This window comes from Rhinatrema bivittatum, chromosome 11 (genome assembly GCF_901001135.1).
Source record: "Rhinatrema bivittatum chromosome 11, aRhiBiv1.1, whole genome shotgun sequence".
NCBI lineage: Eukaryota > Metazoa > Chordata > Amphibia > Gymnophiona > Rhinatrematidae > Rhinatrema > Rhinatrema bivittatum.
In genome coordinates, this window is record NC_042625.1 from 35,682,665 (window position 1) to 35,701,089 (window position 18,425).

At 49.6% G+C, this 18,425-nt stretch overlaps 1 protein-coding gene across 1 annotated transcript in view; it reads left to right on the forward strand.

Moving 5' to 3' along the window:
- Nucleotides 1-18,425, forward strand: part of DNAH10 (dynein axonemal heavy chain 10) — a 952,322-nt gene that overhangs the window by 33,314 nt on the left and 900,583 nt on the right. Inside the window, 1 exon segment of the mRNA XM_029571350.1 lies at nt 1,511-1,619. Within this exon segment, the coding sequence (XP_029427210.1) occupies nt 1,511-1,619 (109 nt within the window).

The window sequence follows — 18,425 nt, forward strand, 5'->3', positions numbered from 1 at the left end:
TGGATTTTATAAGATACGCGCGTAGCCCGCGTATCCTATAAAATCCTGGATCGGCGCGCGCAAGGCTGCCGATTTTGGGCAGCTGGCGCGCGCCGAGCCGCGCAGCCTGCCTCCGTTCCCTCCGAGGCCGCTCCAAAATAGGTGCGGCCTCGGAGGGAACTCTCTTTCACCCTCCCCTCAACCTTCCCCTCCCTTCCTCTACCTACCAAGCCCCCCGGCCCTATCTAAACCCCCCCCTACCTTTGTCCACGGATTTACGCTTCCTGGAGGGAGATGTAAATCCACGCGCGCCAGCGGGTCGCTGGCGTGCCGAGACGCAACCCAGGCAACAAACAAGGAAAAGAAACAGGATTTTTACAATTGACATTAATACTTTTACCATTGTCTTGTCTGCCAGATTAAACGCTGCAGTTAATCTCGCTGAACTCAAAGACAGACTTCCTAGGCAGTTACATCAAAACAGCTGAGAGTTTTTTTGTTCTGGTTTCTCTCACTGTCATTGTCCAATCAATACACAGAGCTGTTCAACACTCGAATGTTAAGACTGTATACTCTAAGGCTGGATTTTAAAACCCCGGCATGTGTAAATCCCGGGATGCGTGTAAGTGCCGGGTCCTCAAAAGGGGGCAGTCCAGGGGGCGGAGTGGGGAAACCCAGGACAAGCGCCAGTCCTCGCTGTCTCGGAGCCTTGCGCGCCAGCCAGGTCGGGCCCCTGAAGTAACTTGCAAAATAAAAGGTAGAAAATTTTAAAAATGGGCTTCTAAATTGGAGCGGAATGGGAGGGAACTGGGGAAGGCCACAATGTGTTGCTGCGCGAATGTTGACAAAATTTACCCCACCCCCCCTTGCGCATGCCACCACCGATATTTATAATATGCGCACGCAGGGTAGCGTGCGCACATGGACTCACGCTCATATTTTTTAAAAATCTACCTCTTAGCTTACAACTATACATCCCTAAGCTCAGCTCCCAAATTGTTAGTTTGTAATAAGTATCAACTGTGTGTAAGTTTGCTTTGAAAATTGAATAATTTGTGCATGTAACAGTTCACAAATTTATGCAGGTTATTATAAAATTACCTCCTTAATAAATTCTTTTATTGATCACTACAAGCACTATGTTACAACAGACTTTAAATTCTACTAGATGTATTTATTATATAGAAAATTATTTCAGCCAATGCTAGAGTGATTACTTTTAGGAAATATTATCATATGCTGTTCTTAATATGAATTGAATGTAACAGTTATCAAAGTTGCAACATCTGAGCTTTCAAAACTTTTATATAGATCCTTTCCTTAGATATAATAGTAAGTTTCAAGAAAGGAAATATACTGGAGGAGGTGAGGTAGAGCAGAAATTAACACTGCACAAGTCTTCAGATAGTGACAAGTAGTGAGTGAATTAGCTTTAATTTATAAAAGGTTAGTTATTAGATTGGTATTTTTCTTAAGGACAATACAGCTTATGACCTCTGCTCAGTGTTATACTTTGTTTCTTATCTTTCAGAAAACCATAATTCAGAAGATTTTTCGTACTTTCCTGTATGTGGCTTGTGACAGAGTCCCTAAGGAGTTTATGAATGCTAATGTTTTGTATTTTCTCAGAAATACCAAAGGTATGTTACAATACAATAGGGTTAAATCTCAAGAGTTTAATATCCATGAAAGGTGCAGACTGATAGTACTGGAAAACCACAATTGTCCATGTACAAGTAGGACAATAATAATCTACATAAGTGGGTGATGTCATCAATGGTACCAAGCTGGATAACTCTTTTCCCGTTGATAGCAGGCTGAATTAGCCATGCTGTCATGGGATCTGTCAATCAGGTCCGGGAGGCGGAGCTTTACCAAGCAGAGATTAGATTTTAGCTCTCTGCGGCTGCGCGGGGTTTCCCGTGTTGCGGCTCCGGGTCGGCCCCGGTCACTTCACTCACAGTTGCGCAGTTCCGCTCCACTCCAGCCCTCCCCGGGCCTCCGAGGGCCCGTGCCGCCACGTTTCCGGCGTCCCCACGCGGCGCCCAGGCCTGCCTCCGCTTCCCCTGTGCTGCTGCCGTGCCGCCGAAGCAGCCGGCGTCTTGCCGCGGCTGGCTCCGCCCCCTAGGGGCACGCGCGCGTCTCGGCCCGAGATTTAAAGGGCCAGGCGCGGGGAACCTGCCTCCACCCTCCAGTGACGTCAGACGCGACTGGGCTACTTAAGCCCTGCAGCCCCTCTCCTCAGGGCCTTGCAACGAGGTTCCCAGGTTCGTCCTGCTCCCAGTTGCTGTGTTCCTGCTCGTCGCTTGATCTCCTGGTTTTCGACTTCGGATTGGCTTGTGGTTCTTCCTGGCTCCTGACTCTGGTTTGGCTTCGGTGACTTCTGGCTCTCGACTCGGCTTGGCTTTCGGTACTTCTCTGGCTCTTGACTGGACTGGCTGACGACGATCCTCTGGCTCTAGACGCGGACTGGCTGACGGCGATTCTCCGGCACCTGACCCTGGGCCTGGTGAGCAACGACTGCCGTCGGTAGAGGATCTCCTGAGTCCCAGCGGCCGGGTTCCTACGGGCTCCTCCCGGGGGGACACCGGCTTCCCAGGGTGAATCGCCTAAGTCCCAGCGGCCCGGACTCCTACGAGCCTCCTCTCAGGGGGAGTACAGGCTTCCAGGGGCGAAGATCCTCTTCCACCGGGTCAGCCTCTCCTCCTGGTCCTTGGTCGCATAGGGCCCTTCGTGTCTTCCTCTCAGCTGTCCGCGAGCCTGTCTTCGCCGCCTCCCGGTTGAACCGGTGTCTCTACCTCTCTAAGGTATTACCATCTCCTGGTCCGATCGGCCCAAGGGTCCACGAAGCTTACAGATTGCAAGGCCATGGACCCGGCGGTGACCTTGCCGGTCTCAAGGCTATTCCAGGCCTGGCCCAGAAGTTGCAGCAACAACAGAGCTGCCTCGACACGCTGATGTCGACAGTACAACGTCTGGCAGATCCGTTGATTGGAGCCTCCGCAGCAAGTTCCCGGGCGTCTATGTCCCAGGCCAGTCCCGACTCCGCCGCTCCCATACAGATGCCTGCTCCATCCCGATATTCAGGGGATCCGAAGGCATGCCGGGGGTTCCTCAATCAATGCTACATCCGCTTCGATCTACTACCCGCCCAATTCCCTACGGACCGAGTCAAGACGACCTTTATAATCTCCCTACTGGAGGGGAGACCTCTGTCTTGGGCTTCAGCTCTTGGGAACGACAGGATTCCCGACTGAATAATCTGGTTCAGTTTTGTCAAAGCCTTCCGCAGAGTCTTCGAGCCTTCCGGGCCTCCACGGCCGCTTCCGAACTGCTTCAGCTCCGGCAGGGCAATCGGCCCCTAGAGGAGTACGCCACAGAGTTCCAGACCCTGGCCACTGAGCTGGCCTGGGGGACCGACAGCTTGCACGGCATCTTCATGGAAGGCATCTCTCCTCGTCTTCAGGATGAGCTCGCCGGCCGTGACCTCCCCGACGACCTTCAAGTGCTCATTGAACTAGCTGGGCGCGTAGACCGACGAATTCAGCGTCGGTTCCGAGAGCGACGGCCTACTCAGGGCCAAACCACACGCAGGATCACTCCGCCTCGAGTCCGGACGTCTCCGCCTGCAGCCACCACTCCATCAACCGAGGAACCCATGCAGTTGGGTCGTGGTCCTCTATCTTCTGAGGAACGCCGACGCTGCCGTACCCAAGGACTGTGTCTTTACTGCGGGGGCCAGGGGCATTTTCTGGCCCGCTGTACCGAGCTGTCCGGGAAACGCCCGAACCTAGAGCTCAGCGGGGAGTTGACTCTAGGCAACATTTCACCTAGCTCCCCATGTACCGTTCCGGTACGCCTGTGTCTTCCGGAGGGAGGCTTCGACACCCTAGCCTTACTCGATTCTGGGTCCGGGGGGAATTTCGTCTTCCAGGAGCTGGTACAACAGCTACAGCTCGAGGTTTGCCCGCAAGAACCGCCTGTGCGGGTTTCCTCCATTCAAGGGAACCCACTTCCTGGTATAATATCCACTCGCACCAGCCCTCTGAAGCTTCAGGTGGGAGCCCTCCACCAGGAGGAAATCTCGTTTCTTATCCTGGAAAAATCCATCCACCGAGTCATCCTGGGCCTACCCTGGCTTAGGGAGCACTCTCCGGTGATCGATTGGAGGGTCTCTACAGATTACCTCCTGGAGTTCTGCGTGCCACCGTCATTGCCTTCCTGCCCGCCCGCTGCAAACCCATTTCGCTCTGCACGGCCTCGTTCACAGTACCTCCACAGTACCATGCCTTTCAGGATGTTTTCTCCAAGGAGAAGGCAGAACTACTCCCGGAGCACCGACCCTTTGATTGCGCAATTAATTTACTACCAGGAACCACACCGCCCCGTGGGAGAGTCTACCCCCTGTCTCTGCCGGAAACCCAAGCTATGTCTGCCTATATTAAGGAAAACTTGGATCGGGGTTTCATCCGACCCTCCAAATCCCCGGCTGGGGCCGGGTTTTTCTTCGTAGGGAAGAAGGACGGGTCTCTTCGCCCCTGTATTGATTATCGGGGTTTGAATCAAAATCACTCGCCGAGACCGTTACCCGTTGCCTCTGATTCCAGAGCTGCTGGACCGCCTCCAAGGGGCTCGTGTTTTCACAAACTAGACCTCAGGGGTGCTTACAACCTCGTTCGATACGCCCAGGGGATGAGTGGAAAACCGCTTTTAACACCAGGGACGGCCATTACGAATACCTTGTGCATGCCTTTTGTCTCTGTAACGCCCCAGCAGTATTCCAAATCTTATGAACGAGGTCCTCCGGGACTTCTTATATACGTCTGTTATCGTGTACCTGGATGACGTATTGATCTATTCCAGGATCTCAAAGTCACACATCGGCAACACGTCCGGCAAGTTTTCTTTCGGAAGCTAAGGGAGAACCACTTGTACGCTAAGCTAGAGAAGTGCCATTTCGAACAAGAGGCACTGCCCTTCCTAGGATATATTGTCTCCTCTACGGGCTTCCAGAATGGATCCGGACAAGGATGAGCGCCAGCAAGGGTTGGCCACAACCATCGGGGAAGTGAAAGCTCTTCAGCGGTAGCGGTTTTTTTAGGCTTCGCGAACTTCTACCGCCAGTTTATCCCGAATTACTCTAGCCCTGGTTGCCCCTCTGACGGCCCTCACACGGAAGGGTGCGGACGCCCGAAAACTGGTCTCCAGCTGCCAGACAGTCCTTCCAGGATCTCAAGGAGGCTTTCTTACAGGACACTTGTCTCCGGCATCCGGACCCTCAACGCCAATTTATAGTGGAGGTGGATGCTTCCGATGTCGCCGTCGGGGCGGTGCTGCTCCAGACCTCTCGACCGGCAAGACCCGGCCTTGCTCATACTTCTCCTCCCCGCAAGTTTCTTCCGGCCGAGAGGGATTACGGGATTGGCGACAAGGAGCTGTTGGCCATAAAATTAGCGTTCAAGGAATGGCGGCAGTGGTTGGAGGGAGCCCAACATCCTATCAATCGTATATACCGATCATAAGAATCTGCAATACTTGTCTCATGCTCAGAGGCTGAATCCCCGACAGGCCCGCTGGTCCCTCTTTTTTAGTCGGTTCGACTTCTCGCTTCATTATCGACCCGCAGCCAAGAATGTCCGGGCAGATGCCCTCCTTCTCGCACCACAGAGGTTGACGACACAACGGAGTCCCTCAGTACATATTGGACCCAGCTAAAGTCCTACTGGCCGCCACGGACGTAGGACCTGAGGGGGAGGACGGTGGTTCCAGTCCGTTCCCGGAGGAAGGTTCTGGCATGGGCACACGACTCCTTGACGGCTGGTCACCCTGGGATTTCGCGAACCCTTGAGTTGCTCACTGAATTTTATTGGTGGCCGCGGGTGAAGGAGGATGTCCGGCACTATGTTCAGTCTTGTCCCACGTGCGCTCAGCAAAAGCTGCCACCAGGACGCCCGTGGGGTCTACTTCCAGCCGCTCCCTATTCCCACAGAACCGTGTCCCACCTATCCACCGACTTTGTGGTGGAGTTGCCTCCCTCTGAGGGGAAAACCGTAATTTGGGTCACGATTGACCGCTTCTCTAAGATTGGCACATTTCATCTCCTTTACCCAAGCTACCTACGGCTCCTGAGCTGGCTGACCTCTTTGTCCAGCATATTTTCCGACTACATGGACTGCCCTCGCATATCGCTTCGGATCGCGGTACCCCAATTTACGGCTAAGTACTGGAGGGCATATGCAAAAAGTTTGGGATACAGTTGGATTTCACCACGGCATTTCATCCCCAGGGTAACGGCCAAGTGGAGTGGAACCAATCGGTCTCCTTAAGACTTCTTCTTCCGAGCTTTTGTGGATGAGCTTTAAGACAACTGGGTCTCTCTCCTTCCCTGGGCGGAATTTTCTCACAATCGCCATAAGCACTCCGCTACGCTACAGTCCCCCTTTCAGCTAGTCTATGGAGGGTCCCAAGACCCCCACCGGCCATTACCGGTGACCGTTACCTCTCCGGCAGCACAGCTAACGGCTAGCCAGCTTCACACACCTCTGGATTTCCACGCAGGAGAAGCTCCGCAGCACTGCAGCTCGCTTCAAGACGTATGCAGATCGTCTCGACGGCCTGCTCCGGTATTCTTAGATGCCCTTGCCTTCTGGATGCCCTTGCCTTCGGAACACATGTCTGCCTTCTGGAACACATGTCTTGCCAACATCAATGACTTCCTCACCAACATCCACCTCGCTCTAAACTCCTCCAAACAGAGCTGCTCCTTATCTCTCCTCACCTCCCTCCCAAACCACCGATCTCCAACGATCCAGCTTTCAACGTCATAACACCCCAACCCACAGTAAGAGACCTTGGGTTATCATAGATCAACAACTCAATCTCAAAAAACAGATCAACTCCATCCTCAAAGAAGGTTTCTTCAAGCTCACTCCTGAAGAAACTCAGACCCCTCCTCCACTATCATGACTTCCGCACCGTCGTCCAAGCCACCCTTTCCTCAAAGCTGGACTACTGTAATGCCCTCTTCCTTGGCCTACCCTCCTCCACCCACCAAGCCCTTACAAATGCTCCAAATGCCATCGCCAGGGTCATCACCAACTCAGGAAAGCTGATCACATTACCCAATACTCAAAGAACTCCACTGCTCCCCATCGCATCCCGAATTCTCTTCAAAATTCTAACCATAGTTGCACAAGTCCATCCACTCGCACAATTCCAATTGGTTGGATGAACCCTTTCGTCCTATACGCACTGAACGACCCACTCGCACTGTCAACAAAGGCACCCTCTCCATTCCCCCTTTGAAAAAAGCCCACCTCTCCTCTACTAGGGACCGTGCACTATCCATTGCAGGCCCTAAACAATGGAACACCCTCCCTACCACTCTCAGGCTAGAGCCATGTTACGCCAAGTTTCAGAAAAAAACTTAAAACATGGCTCTTCCGACAAGCCTACCCTGATTAAGTACACCGACTTCTGCAAGTATCTTGCCTACGCCTTGTATATTCCTGTAAATAGTCCGTTGCAGTTTTTATTATTGCTTAATTCCTCCACCTTCCTGCTCTTTGTATACTCCTCCTTGTTCGCCCTCCCTGTTCATTGTAATTTTCTACCTTTAAAGTTACATTGTAAACCGGTATGATGTATGCATACTAATACCGGTATATAAAAGTTTTTAAATAAATAAGCACATTCAATTGCGGACCCCCTCCATGAGATTAGCGCCTCATTACATTGGACCCTTTCCGGTGGCCGAACGCATCGGGGCTGTATCCTATAGATTGCGACTGCCCTCCTCGCTTAGGGATCCATGATGTCTTCCACGTGTCCCTCCTCAAACCGCTGGTACTCTCTCGATTTCGGGCTCCCCGCCGGAGCCCTCCAATAGTTGCCTTGGATCCGGATGTCATCTACACGGTACAAGAGGGTCCTTGGATGTCCGGTGCCGTCGCACCAGCTGGGAGTACCTACTGTCTGTGGAAGGTTACGGCCCGGAGGAGAATTCTTGGGAGCCTGCTTCCCACGTCCTGGATAAGGACCTTCTCGGCAGTTCCACCTCCGCCATCCGGACAAACCACGACCCCTCCGGAGGGGCGTAAGGGGGGTGGTACTGTTGCGGCTCCGGGTCGGCCCCGGCCCTTCACTCACAGTTGCGCGGTTCCGCTCCGCTCCAGCCCTCCCCGGGCCTCCGAGGGCCCGTGCCGCCACGTTTCCGGCGTCCCCACGTGGCGCCCAGGCCTGCCTCCGCCTTCCCCTGTGCTGCTGCCGCGCCGCCGAAGCAGCCGGTTGTCTTGCCGCGGCTGGCTCCGCCCTTAGGGGCACGCACGCGTTTCGGCCCGAGATTTAAAGGGCCAGGCGCGGGGAACCTGCCTCCACCCTCCAGTGACGTCAGACGCGACTGGGCTACTTAAGCCCTGCAGCCCCTCTCCTCAGAGCCTTGCAAACGAGGTTCCCAGGTCGTCCTGCTCCCAGTTGCTGTGTTCCTGCTCGTCGCTTGATCTCCTGGTTTTCGACTTCGGATTGGCTTGTGGTTCTTCCTGGCTCCTGACTCTGGTTTGGGCTTCGGTGACTTCTGGCTCTCGACTCGGCTTGGCTTTCGGTACTTCTCTGGCTCTTGACTTGGACTGGCTGACGACGATCCTCTGGTTCTAGAACGCGGACTGGCTGACGGCGATTCTCCGGCACCTGACCCTGGCCTGGTGAGCAACGACTCCGTCGGTAGAGATCTCCTAAGTCCCAGCGGCCGGGTTCCTACGGGCTCCTCCCGGGGGGACACCGGCTTCCAGGGTGAATTGCCTAAGTCCCAGCGGCCGGACTCCTACGAGCTCCTCTCGGGGGAGTACCGGCTTCCAGGGCGAAGATCCTCTTCCACCGGGTCAGCCTATCCTCCTGGTCCTTGGTCGCATCGGGCCCTTCGTGTCTTCCTCTCAGCTGTCCGCGAGCCTGTCTTCGCTGCCTCCCGGTTGGAACCGGTGTCTCTACCTCTCTAAGGTATTCCATCTCCTGGTTCCGATCGGCCCAAGGGTCCACGAAGCTTACATCCCGCACAGGAAAGTAACAGATTCTCCTAAGTCTGTTCTTTCCGCGCACAGGATCGCACGCAGAGCTGACTTCTCCTCAGCATTTTATTATTTTCTTATAATGTCTAAAAAATTGGGGTTTAAACCCTGTACCTGTGGCAAGATAATGTCAGTCACGGATGGCCATGACCGATGTTACTGATGCCTGGGGCCAGAAAACAATTTAAAAAACTGTGAATTTGTGCCCGAATGTCCCCGAGAGCCCAAAAACAGCAGGCTTATTGGATGCAGGAACTTTTCAGTTTATTGGAGCCATCGGAGGCTCATTCTTCGCCTGGCCCCTCGACAACAACGGCTCCAGCTCAAAAACGAGCGTCGTCCTGGGACCTTCAACCCAATTGCGTCAACTTCTCCATGTGTTGAACCATACTCAAAGACCTTCGGCGAGACAAGTTCTAGTAGTCCTAGGCCACATGGTGGCGGCTATTTTCACGGTTCCCAATACCAGGCTACACATGAGACGCCTACAATGGGGACTAAAACGTCAATGGAAACAACACTCACAACCGTTGACACAGAAGTTATCGTTGACCTCCGAGATGAGACGGGACATAACATGGAGGCTCCTAGACTCCACCCTTTCCAAGGGAGCATTATTCAGTCCCCCTCCTCACAATGCAGTCTTAACCACAGATGCGTCTCACAAGGGATGGGGAGCACATCTCGAGATTTACGAAACACAAGGGTTATGGACAATCTCCGAGCAGAACCTGCAGATAAATTTATTGGAGCTCAGAGCAATTCGAAATGCATTACAAGTATTTCAAGAGCACTTAAAAGGCTGCAGGGTTATGATCTACACAGACAATCAAGTGGCAATGTTTTATATCAACAAGCAAGGAGGGTCCGGTTCATGGTCCCTTTGCAAGGAGACCCTGTCAATCTTCAAACATGCTCACCAGCATTGCATACATCTGCAAGCAACTTACCTACCAGGAGTGGCAAATACAAGAGTGGACAGGCTAAGTTGCATCTTTCATCCTCACGAATGGACACTCAATTCGGATGTAGCCCAAGACATCTTCATTCAGTGGGGGATGCCCTTGATAGATCTCTTTGCAACGGAAATCAATGCTCAAGTTCCCAAATTCTGCTCGATAAACCAAGCCAATTCAGGATCGTTCAGGATGCCTTCCTCATCTCGTGGATGACAGACCTCCTGTATGCCTTTCCTCCCATACCACTCATAACACGGACAATTCAGAAGTGCATAGCAGACAAAGCTCAACTAATACTCATAGCCCCAGCCTGGCCAAGGCAACAGTGGTACAGTTTCCTTCTCAGACTATCCATTATGGACCCAATTCAGTTACCGAATCGCCCAGATCTTCTCTTCCAAGATCAAGGGACACTTCTACACCGGCTACACTCATCTCTCCATCTGACAGTATGGAGATTGAGAGGCTCCTAACAGAACAGGGAGTTTCCACTTCGGCACAATTAGAATCCAGGAAACTCTTAACAAGGAAAAATTATAGCTATAAATGGAAATGCTACTCTACCTGGTGCACTTCCAACATCGTACCACCAATGGATTGCTCACCTGAGCTACTCATGGATTATCTTCATACACTGTACACAGCTGGTCTTGCAACATCATCCATTAGAGTTCATCTCAGTGCCATAGCGGCATATCATAGACCATTTAACAATATTCCTATATCCAATCATCCCTTACTATCCATTTCATTAAGGGGTTAACTCACCTTCGTCCTCCGATCTCTAAACCTCCAGTTCCGTGGAACCTGAACATAGTTCTTGAACAGCTCATGCTTTCCCATGGATGTGGCACTTATTAAATACCTCACATGGAAGGTGGTATTCCTGATTGCAGTAACATCAGCACGACGAGTCAGTGAATTACAGGCTTGGTCCATTATTCTCCATATTTACAGTTTCATCACCAAAAGATGGTTCTCTGAACTCACCCGTCCTTCCTACCAAAAGTGGTTTCTCAATTCCATCTCAATCAAACCATAGAACTACCCATCTTTTTCCCTAAACCTCACGCAAATGATAGGAAAAAATTACTGCATACACTAGACTGCAAAAGAGCTTTAGCATACTACAAAGAAAGAACAAACTCGGACTCCCGTGTTTCTCAACTCTTTATCTCTTTCGACCCGAAGGTGCCTGGAACACCGGTGGCTAAACGCACCATCTCCAGCTGGATAGCACAGTGCATCAAGTTCTGCTACGACAAACAGAACCTATAGCTACATTCTGTTCCTAAAGCTCACCAAGTCAGAGCAGTGGTGGCCTCCTTGGCACATCTTAAAAATGTACAACCCATAGACATTGTAAGGCAGCTACATAGTCATCGCTCCATACCTTCACATCTCACTACTGCCTTGATCAACAAGCAGCCACTGATGCGAAAATAGGGCACGCAATCTTGGAATCTCTATCCTCTTGTTCACGGTGACTGCCACACTGTTAATGATCACGTAAAAATAAAAAAGTGATCTGGAGCTTGGGACTCCCATGACAGCATGGCTAATTCAGCCCTGCTATCAACGGGAAAAAAGCAAGTTTGCTTACCATAAACGGTGTTTCCGTAGATAGCAGGATGAATTAGCCATGCTGACCCGCCTTCCTCCCTGATAGTCACTGTCTTTTCGACTACACTACAGCTTAATCACAGACTGAGGAGAATCTGTTACTTTCCTGCATGGGAACACACGAGCAGCCGCAGAGAACTAAAATCTAATCTCTGCTTGGTAAAGCTCCGCCTCCCGGATCTGATTGACAGATCCCATGACAGCATGGCTAATTCATCCTGCTATCTACGGAAACACCGTTTACGGTAAGCAAACTTGCTTCTCAGAGCTCAGAAACTCTGAAAGGTTTTCTGAACATACACAAGGGTTCCCACACAGCTGCTGCCGCATAAGTTTCCTCAGTGCCTTTTTTTTTTTTTTTATCTTCTGCTTGTGTGAAAGGATGTGTTTTTTTTTTTGCTCTCTTTCTTAAGCCACCTATGTTTTTTTCAAATGGAAAATTTTTCTTAATTATTTATTTCCAAACATTTGATATTCTGCCTTTTTTCCAAAAATGGCCTCAAGGCAGATCACAATCCAATTAGAATAAACATAGGGATATTAATAATAACATTAGTTGAATGGTCGAGTACAGACATAATTGAATCAAATGTCCCAACAAAGTAGACATATCTACTTCTGTCAGTTTATTTCTTTCATTTTCTAAGTCTCTAATTGTTTCCTTTTACCTTTTTGTTTACGAGTCTCCTCTTAAAAAAAAAAAAGTTAATTTGACTTAGTCTCCCAACTTTTAGTGAAAAGTCAGACGCTAACCCTGGCTTCAAAAGGTGTCCTTCGTAGACCTACAAGGTGTCCTTGTTGGATTGCCACAACCAATGAATCCAATATTTATTATTGTCCCATGACTTTCCTAATTGTACTGCTGTTGCTTGGCTGTCTCTATATGCCATTAAGTCCAGAGAATATAAGATGAAATAATTCCTCCATTCTCCACAATTCTCTGGTACAACAAAGAGGAAGTCAGTTGAAAGACCAGAGTGTAAATAAAAAAAAATCGGTCCTCTCAAGCTGCACACCCTGACTTGGACAAATCTTGGCGCAGGCGCTATTCCCCCTTAGCAAAAGAGGGAGAAAAGATGTTGCTTTTCCATGCTGAAGCCTTCAGTGCCAAGGGTAAAATCTACTGGTGCCAAAATTCACCGGTGCAGAAAGAAGTGCTATTGGCACCATCTCTTTCTTGCAGAGTTATTGGAACTGTAAACAAGCAAAGCCACAATGTTCTTAACGGCACCATCAACTTCTCAAGGCCAACAAGAAAGTACTGGCATAGGTCAGCAAATTAAGATGTTACGCTGAATCCAGTTACATTAAACAGACTATGCCAATTCTTGTTCCACAATCTGATAGTTCTTCCACTGGGATTCCCCCTTTCAAGCATGATTCCTTTGTAAGAAAGATGTAGCTAGAATTTAAGAATTGTTTCACTAATATACTAGATTCTCCACTTCTTCCATCCAGCTTAGACCTGATGTTACCAATATTGGAGTCCTTGTTGCTAAAGTTTGAGACTCAGTTGTCTATACTGCCATGTCAGACCAGGCAGGAAATTTTACCACCTGGATCACAAATTAAAAGAAAGTGAACTTTGAGATTTAAAGATAGGACAACTCCAGGGGAGCCACCTATTATGCTCTCTGATTCTGACAAGAGATCTCAGTTCTCATATAATTCTCTCTCATGCTGTTCTGATGATAAGAAATCTACCAGCCTATCATCAGATCTCTCAGAAGTAGTTACCAGCAAAAGACATATACCACAAACAGATGGTGGACTGGTGCGCAAAATACACACAGATGAGGAAATAAAAAATATAATTGTGTGCTGCATTAGCATTTAATGTGGTTGCATATATTTAAGAAATTTTGGTAATTTCAAGGAGATGAGTACATCTCATCATAAATGAGCGAATGGGTTGTAAATGTCTTTCCCTGTATGTACCTGGATCAGTCCAGACCACTGAGTTTTGCCTCCCTTCCAGCAGATGGAGACAGAGAAAAACTTGTAGAGCACCCCCTATTATCCTGGTGTGCTACCTGCATCTGCTCAGTATTTCTCTGTATTTCTCTGTCTCCAGCAGATGGAGGTGGTGCAAAACCTGCAGTCTTCACCTTTGCTTGAGGTGTTGGCAGGTCTCTGACAAAAAAAAAAAAAGAAAGATCAGATAGCAGATCAACAAGGCTAACAGGATTACCCTCCCAGAGGGTAGGCAGGTCCCAGTGGGGCTATCCCTCCTGGTTGCAGGGTTTGAGGAACTAGGGTTGGTGACCCTGCGGGGCTCCTCCACGGTAAGGCAGCAGGGGGGATTACCGGTAGTCCGGTTCTTCCCCCCCCCCAAGGCACAGCCGATTGGGAAACCCCCCCCCCAAAAAAAAAAACAGAAGCAGAGCAGCCTGTCAGTCTTCTTCTGATAGCTGTGTCCTCCGGCTACATTTTTTTTGAAGAAAAAAAAAGGAGGCAAAGTGGGCCAGACGGTCTTGGGGTGGACAGGACATTGTTGGGTGGCTGCAGCGGCGTTTACCTACGGGAGCGCTTTTGTCTGCCTGGGCGCGTGGTTTTCCTCTGTTTTCTCGGCGCCTCCCCCCCCCCCCCCTGTCTTTCATGCCGCGTCCGGCGCGATATGTGGCCTGCGGGGAGTCCACTTCGCGGCTCTCCCGATCGGGCCTCTGTATTCGATGCCTTCCCGGCGGGGAAGGTCCCTCAAAGCTGCTGCCTAACCTGCGTGGAGCTAGCAAGCGGGCAAGCCGGTCAGGGTTCTCAGGCCGATCCGTTCCCGCTGAGCGCAGGAATGGCGGCCATTTTGGAAACTTTTGCCGGCGTGTGGAAAAGAGCCTCAGGGGAGGGGATCTCCCGCCTGATCTATCACTGGTTCCCGGCAGTTCTGAGGACCTTCAGGATCCCTCCCTGGGTGATTTGGCTGACAGACCTGATCCCCTGATGGGGGAGGGGAGTACTCCAGTGCATGCGTCGGCGTCAATGAATGCATCGGTGGCTACGATGCACTCCGACGCATCTAATGACCGCTTGACGCACTCGACACACAAAAAACAAAAATCTTACGATCACGACGCAGCATCACATAAATTGACACATAAACAAATTATAACACCTCACAAGTCTTCTAGGAAAACCAAACACCTATTACCAACTTCTGGGGAAGTCTCCATAATACACTCTGGAGGATCCACATTCTGCTTTCCCCCAGAAAAGCTATCAGTCTCTGATATCCATACTTCAGTTCTCTGATATAGACCTAGAAGACTTCCCAGGGAGCTGGGATTCATCACTGGAGATTACATGCCCTTCCAACAATCTCCCTATCCATTCCAGAAAGACTAATTTCCCAGCAGGAGAACATGGAACAAAGCATAATTAAAACTCCAAACAAAAAACCGTGCAAGGCAGGGAGTATAAAAGTTCCATCTCAAAAAATATTGGCCCAAGAAACAATGTCTCAAATCACACCTCTACTTCAAAATTTTTTCCAAAATTTGCCATTACAACATTGCACACATTCTTCCCAGCACCTTCTGGGAAGTACAAAGATCCATCAATATATAGCTCCCCTTTTTCACTTGTGACGGAGCCAACACCACAAGGCTCAGTTCACTTCCAGCCTCTCCACAGCATGAAACTTTGCCAGTGAATTCTCCTTACATCCCCAAGCAGTTCTACCAGAATCTAGTCTGACCCATCGGAATATCAACCACAACCATCCTCACCACCAGAAGATCTTACTTACTCGAAATTCGTAGAAAAATTGGGTTTCAACTTAAAAATAGAAGCACGGAAACTCTCTGACCCCAGAACTGAGGATTTGGGAATCTTACAGATATTAGATGTTCCAGCTGAACCAACTGCTCTTCCTTCTCACCATATTTTGGAAACTCTTATGGATAAAACCTGGGACATACCATATCTAGTAACTCCAGCTTCCAGGAAGTTGGATTGAAAATACAGGATGCAAAAAAACAACTTACTATACTAGAGTTCAGATTTCGCACAACTTGATTGTCGTAGAGTCAGTGATGAAAAAGGCTAAGAAAACCAAACTATATCCAAACAGTCCACCGGGAAAGAATAATAAACTCTTGGACGAATTTGGATACAAAATCTACCAAAACTCCTTGCTCAGTTCCCGTATCCATCAGCATCAGTTCTATATAGCCCAATATTTATATGAATGTGCCCAACAACTGAAGCCATTCTTCACAACATCACAAGGAGATTTGCCTTTCTCTCAACCATTTCAGGACTTACAAGAAGGTTTATGACATCTTCTAAGAACGGCATATGAAGGTTTCGATACATCACCAGATCATCGGCAATCTCCATATCAGCTAGAAGACTAGCCTGGCTACGTGCAAACAGCATATGAGAAGATGTCCATGACAAACTAGCAAATTTACCATGTAGACCGGGCAATCTCTTTGGTGAGAAACTCAGAGAGACAGTATCCCAAATAAAAGAACAAAATTTAGCAGTCCAATCTCTAACATCTCCTTTGGACACGTAAAACATGTCTAGACGATATTACAGCCAATACAAAAAAGGTTATTACTATAGAAGACCATACCGTTATTATCAGCCGTACTATCAAAATTATAGAAACCACCTTAACAACCAAAACCTCAAGCTTAGCAATCAACACAAAGACCTCACCAGAGAACTCTGAGGCAAAAGCTTCAACCAGCTCAGCCTCAACCAAAACAAACTTTTTAAGACCACCCACCACAACAAGTCAGTGGACAGGGCTAGAATTTCCTTTTTCTTGCAAGAATGGTCCGCAATTACCACAGATCAGTGGGTAATAGATATAGTTTCACAGGGTTACAAACTACAGTTCAAATGTTTCCCAAAATTACCCCATCACGTGCAACCCAGAACAGCTCAAATGCAAAACCCCTTCTTCAGGAAGTGAAGATGCTTCTTCAACAGAAGTGATCCAAACTGGCCCCCTTCTCACAGAGGGGAAAAGGGTATTACTCCCATACTTCCTCATTCCCACAATGTCAGGAGGTCTTCGACCCTTCTAGATTTGTATTCACTCAACAAACATCTCATGAAGAAAAAGTTCAAAAATGACCTCACTAAAGACGGTCCTCCCATTTCTACAAGCCAACAATTGGATGTGTTCTCTAGACCTAAAGGATGCTACACGCACATTCCAATCCACAGAAAATTCTGGTGTTACCTATGTTTCCAAGTTGGGAATCAACACTATGGGGTAGATTTTCAAAAAACGCGAATAGGCGTACTTTTGCTGGCGCATCAGGCGCCAGCAAAAGTACGCTGGATTTTAGTAGATACGCGCGGAGCCGCGCGTATCCACTAAAATCCTGGATCGGCGCGCGCAAGGCTATGAATTCTGTATAGCCGTGCGCGCCGAGCCGCGCAGCCTACCCCCGTTCCCTCCAAGGCCGCTCCGAAATCGGAGCGGCCTTGGGAGGGAATCCTCTAACGCCCTCCCCTCCACCTTCCCCTCCCTTCCTCTACCTAACCCACCTGCCCGGCCCTGTCTACACCCCCCCCTTATACCTTTCTCCGGGGATTTAACGCCTCCCGAGGGAGAAGTAAATCCCCGCGCGCCAGCGGGCCTGTTGCGCGCCGGGACGCCGACCTGGGGGCGGTACGGAGGGCGCGGCCACGCCCCCGTACCCGCCCCCAAAACGCTGACCGACACGCCCTCCTAAAATTGCCAATGCCGCGACGACCGGGCCCGCCCCACGACACCCCCCCTCGGGAGAACTCCGGGACTTACGCGAGTCCGGGGCTCTGCGCGCGCCGGTAGGCCTATGTAAAATAGGCTCACCGCGCGCAGGGCCCAGCTTGCCTAAATCCGCCCGGTTTTGGCGGATTAGGCGAGCAGGGGCCTCTGAAAATCCGCCCCTATCAGTACAAAGTACTCCTGTTTGTACTCTCCTCTGCCCAAGAGCCTTCAAGAAATGTCTTGCTGTTGTGGCGCACTTGAGCTGGAAGGGAATAAAATTTTTTCCCTACCTTGACGATTGGCTAATTGTCTCCTCGAATGTTCACACCCTACAGAATAATTTGGAGGAAACAGTCAATTGTCTGGAAAATCTGGGATGGATCATAAATTACGAGAAATCACAACTTCATCCTTCTCAAATTCTTCAATTCATTGGAGCAAGGATTCACACCCCCTTTTCCAGAGTCTTTCTTCCACTGGACAGAGCACAAACTCTACGCTCCCTATGTCTATCTCTTTGACATCAGAAGTATGCTTCAGTACGTCGAATAATGATGTTGTTAGGTCACATGGCTGCAGTAATATATGTAGTCCAAAACACACAATTACACATTAGACATCTCCAATGGGGACTAAAGCCCAATGGATCCAACAGAATCAACCGATGTCCCAGAGAATTCAAATTTCGACATCTATGAGAAGGGACATTCTCTGGTGGCTGACTTCTTCAGTATTAACCAAGGGCTGTCCACTGATACACCTCCTCATCAATGCATCATAACAGATGCATCGACGAAGGGTTAGGGAGCCCATCTCTCCAATTTAGAAACGCAGGGAGTCTAGTCCCCAAGCAAACAATGTCATCAGATAAATCTGTTGGAACTCACAGCAATAAAGAACTCACTCCTCACGTTCCAATCATGGATATGAAACATACATAATGATTCACACAGACAACCAAGTAGCAATGTTCTACATAAACAAACAAGGAGGGTCAGGTTCCTTGATTCTTTTCAAAGAAGCTGTTCAAATAGCAGAATGGGCAGAGAAAAACAGAATATTCCTTCAGGCATCCTATCTTCCAGGACTTGCGAACAC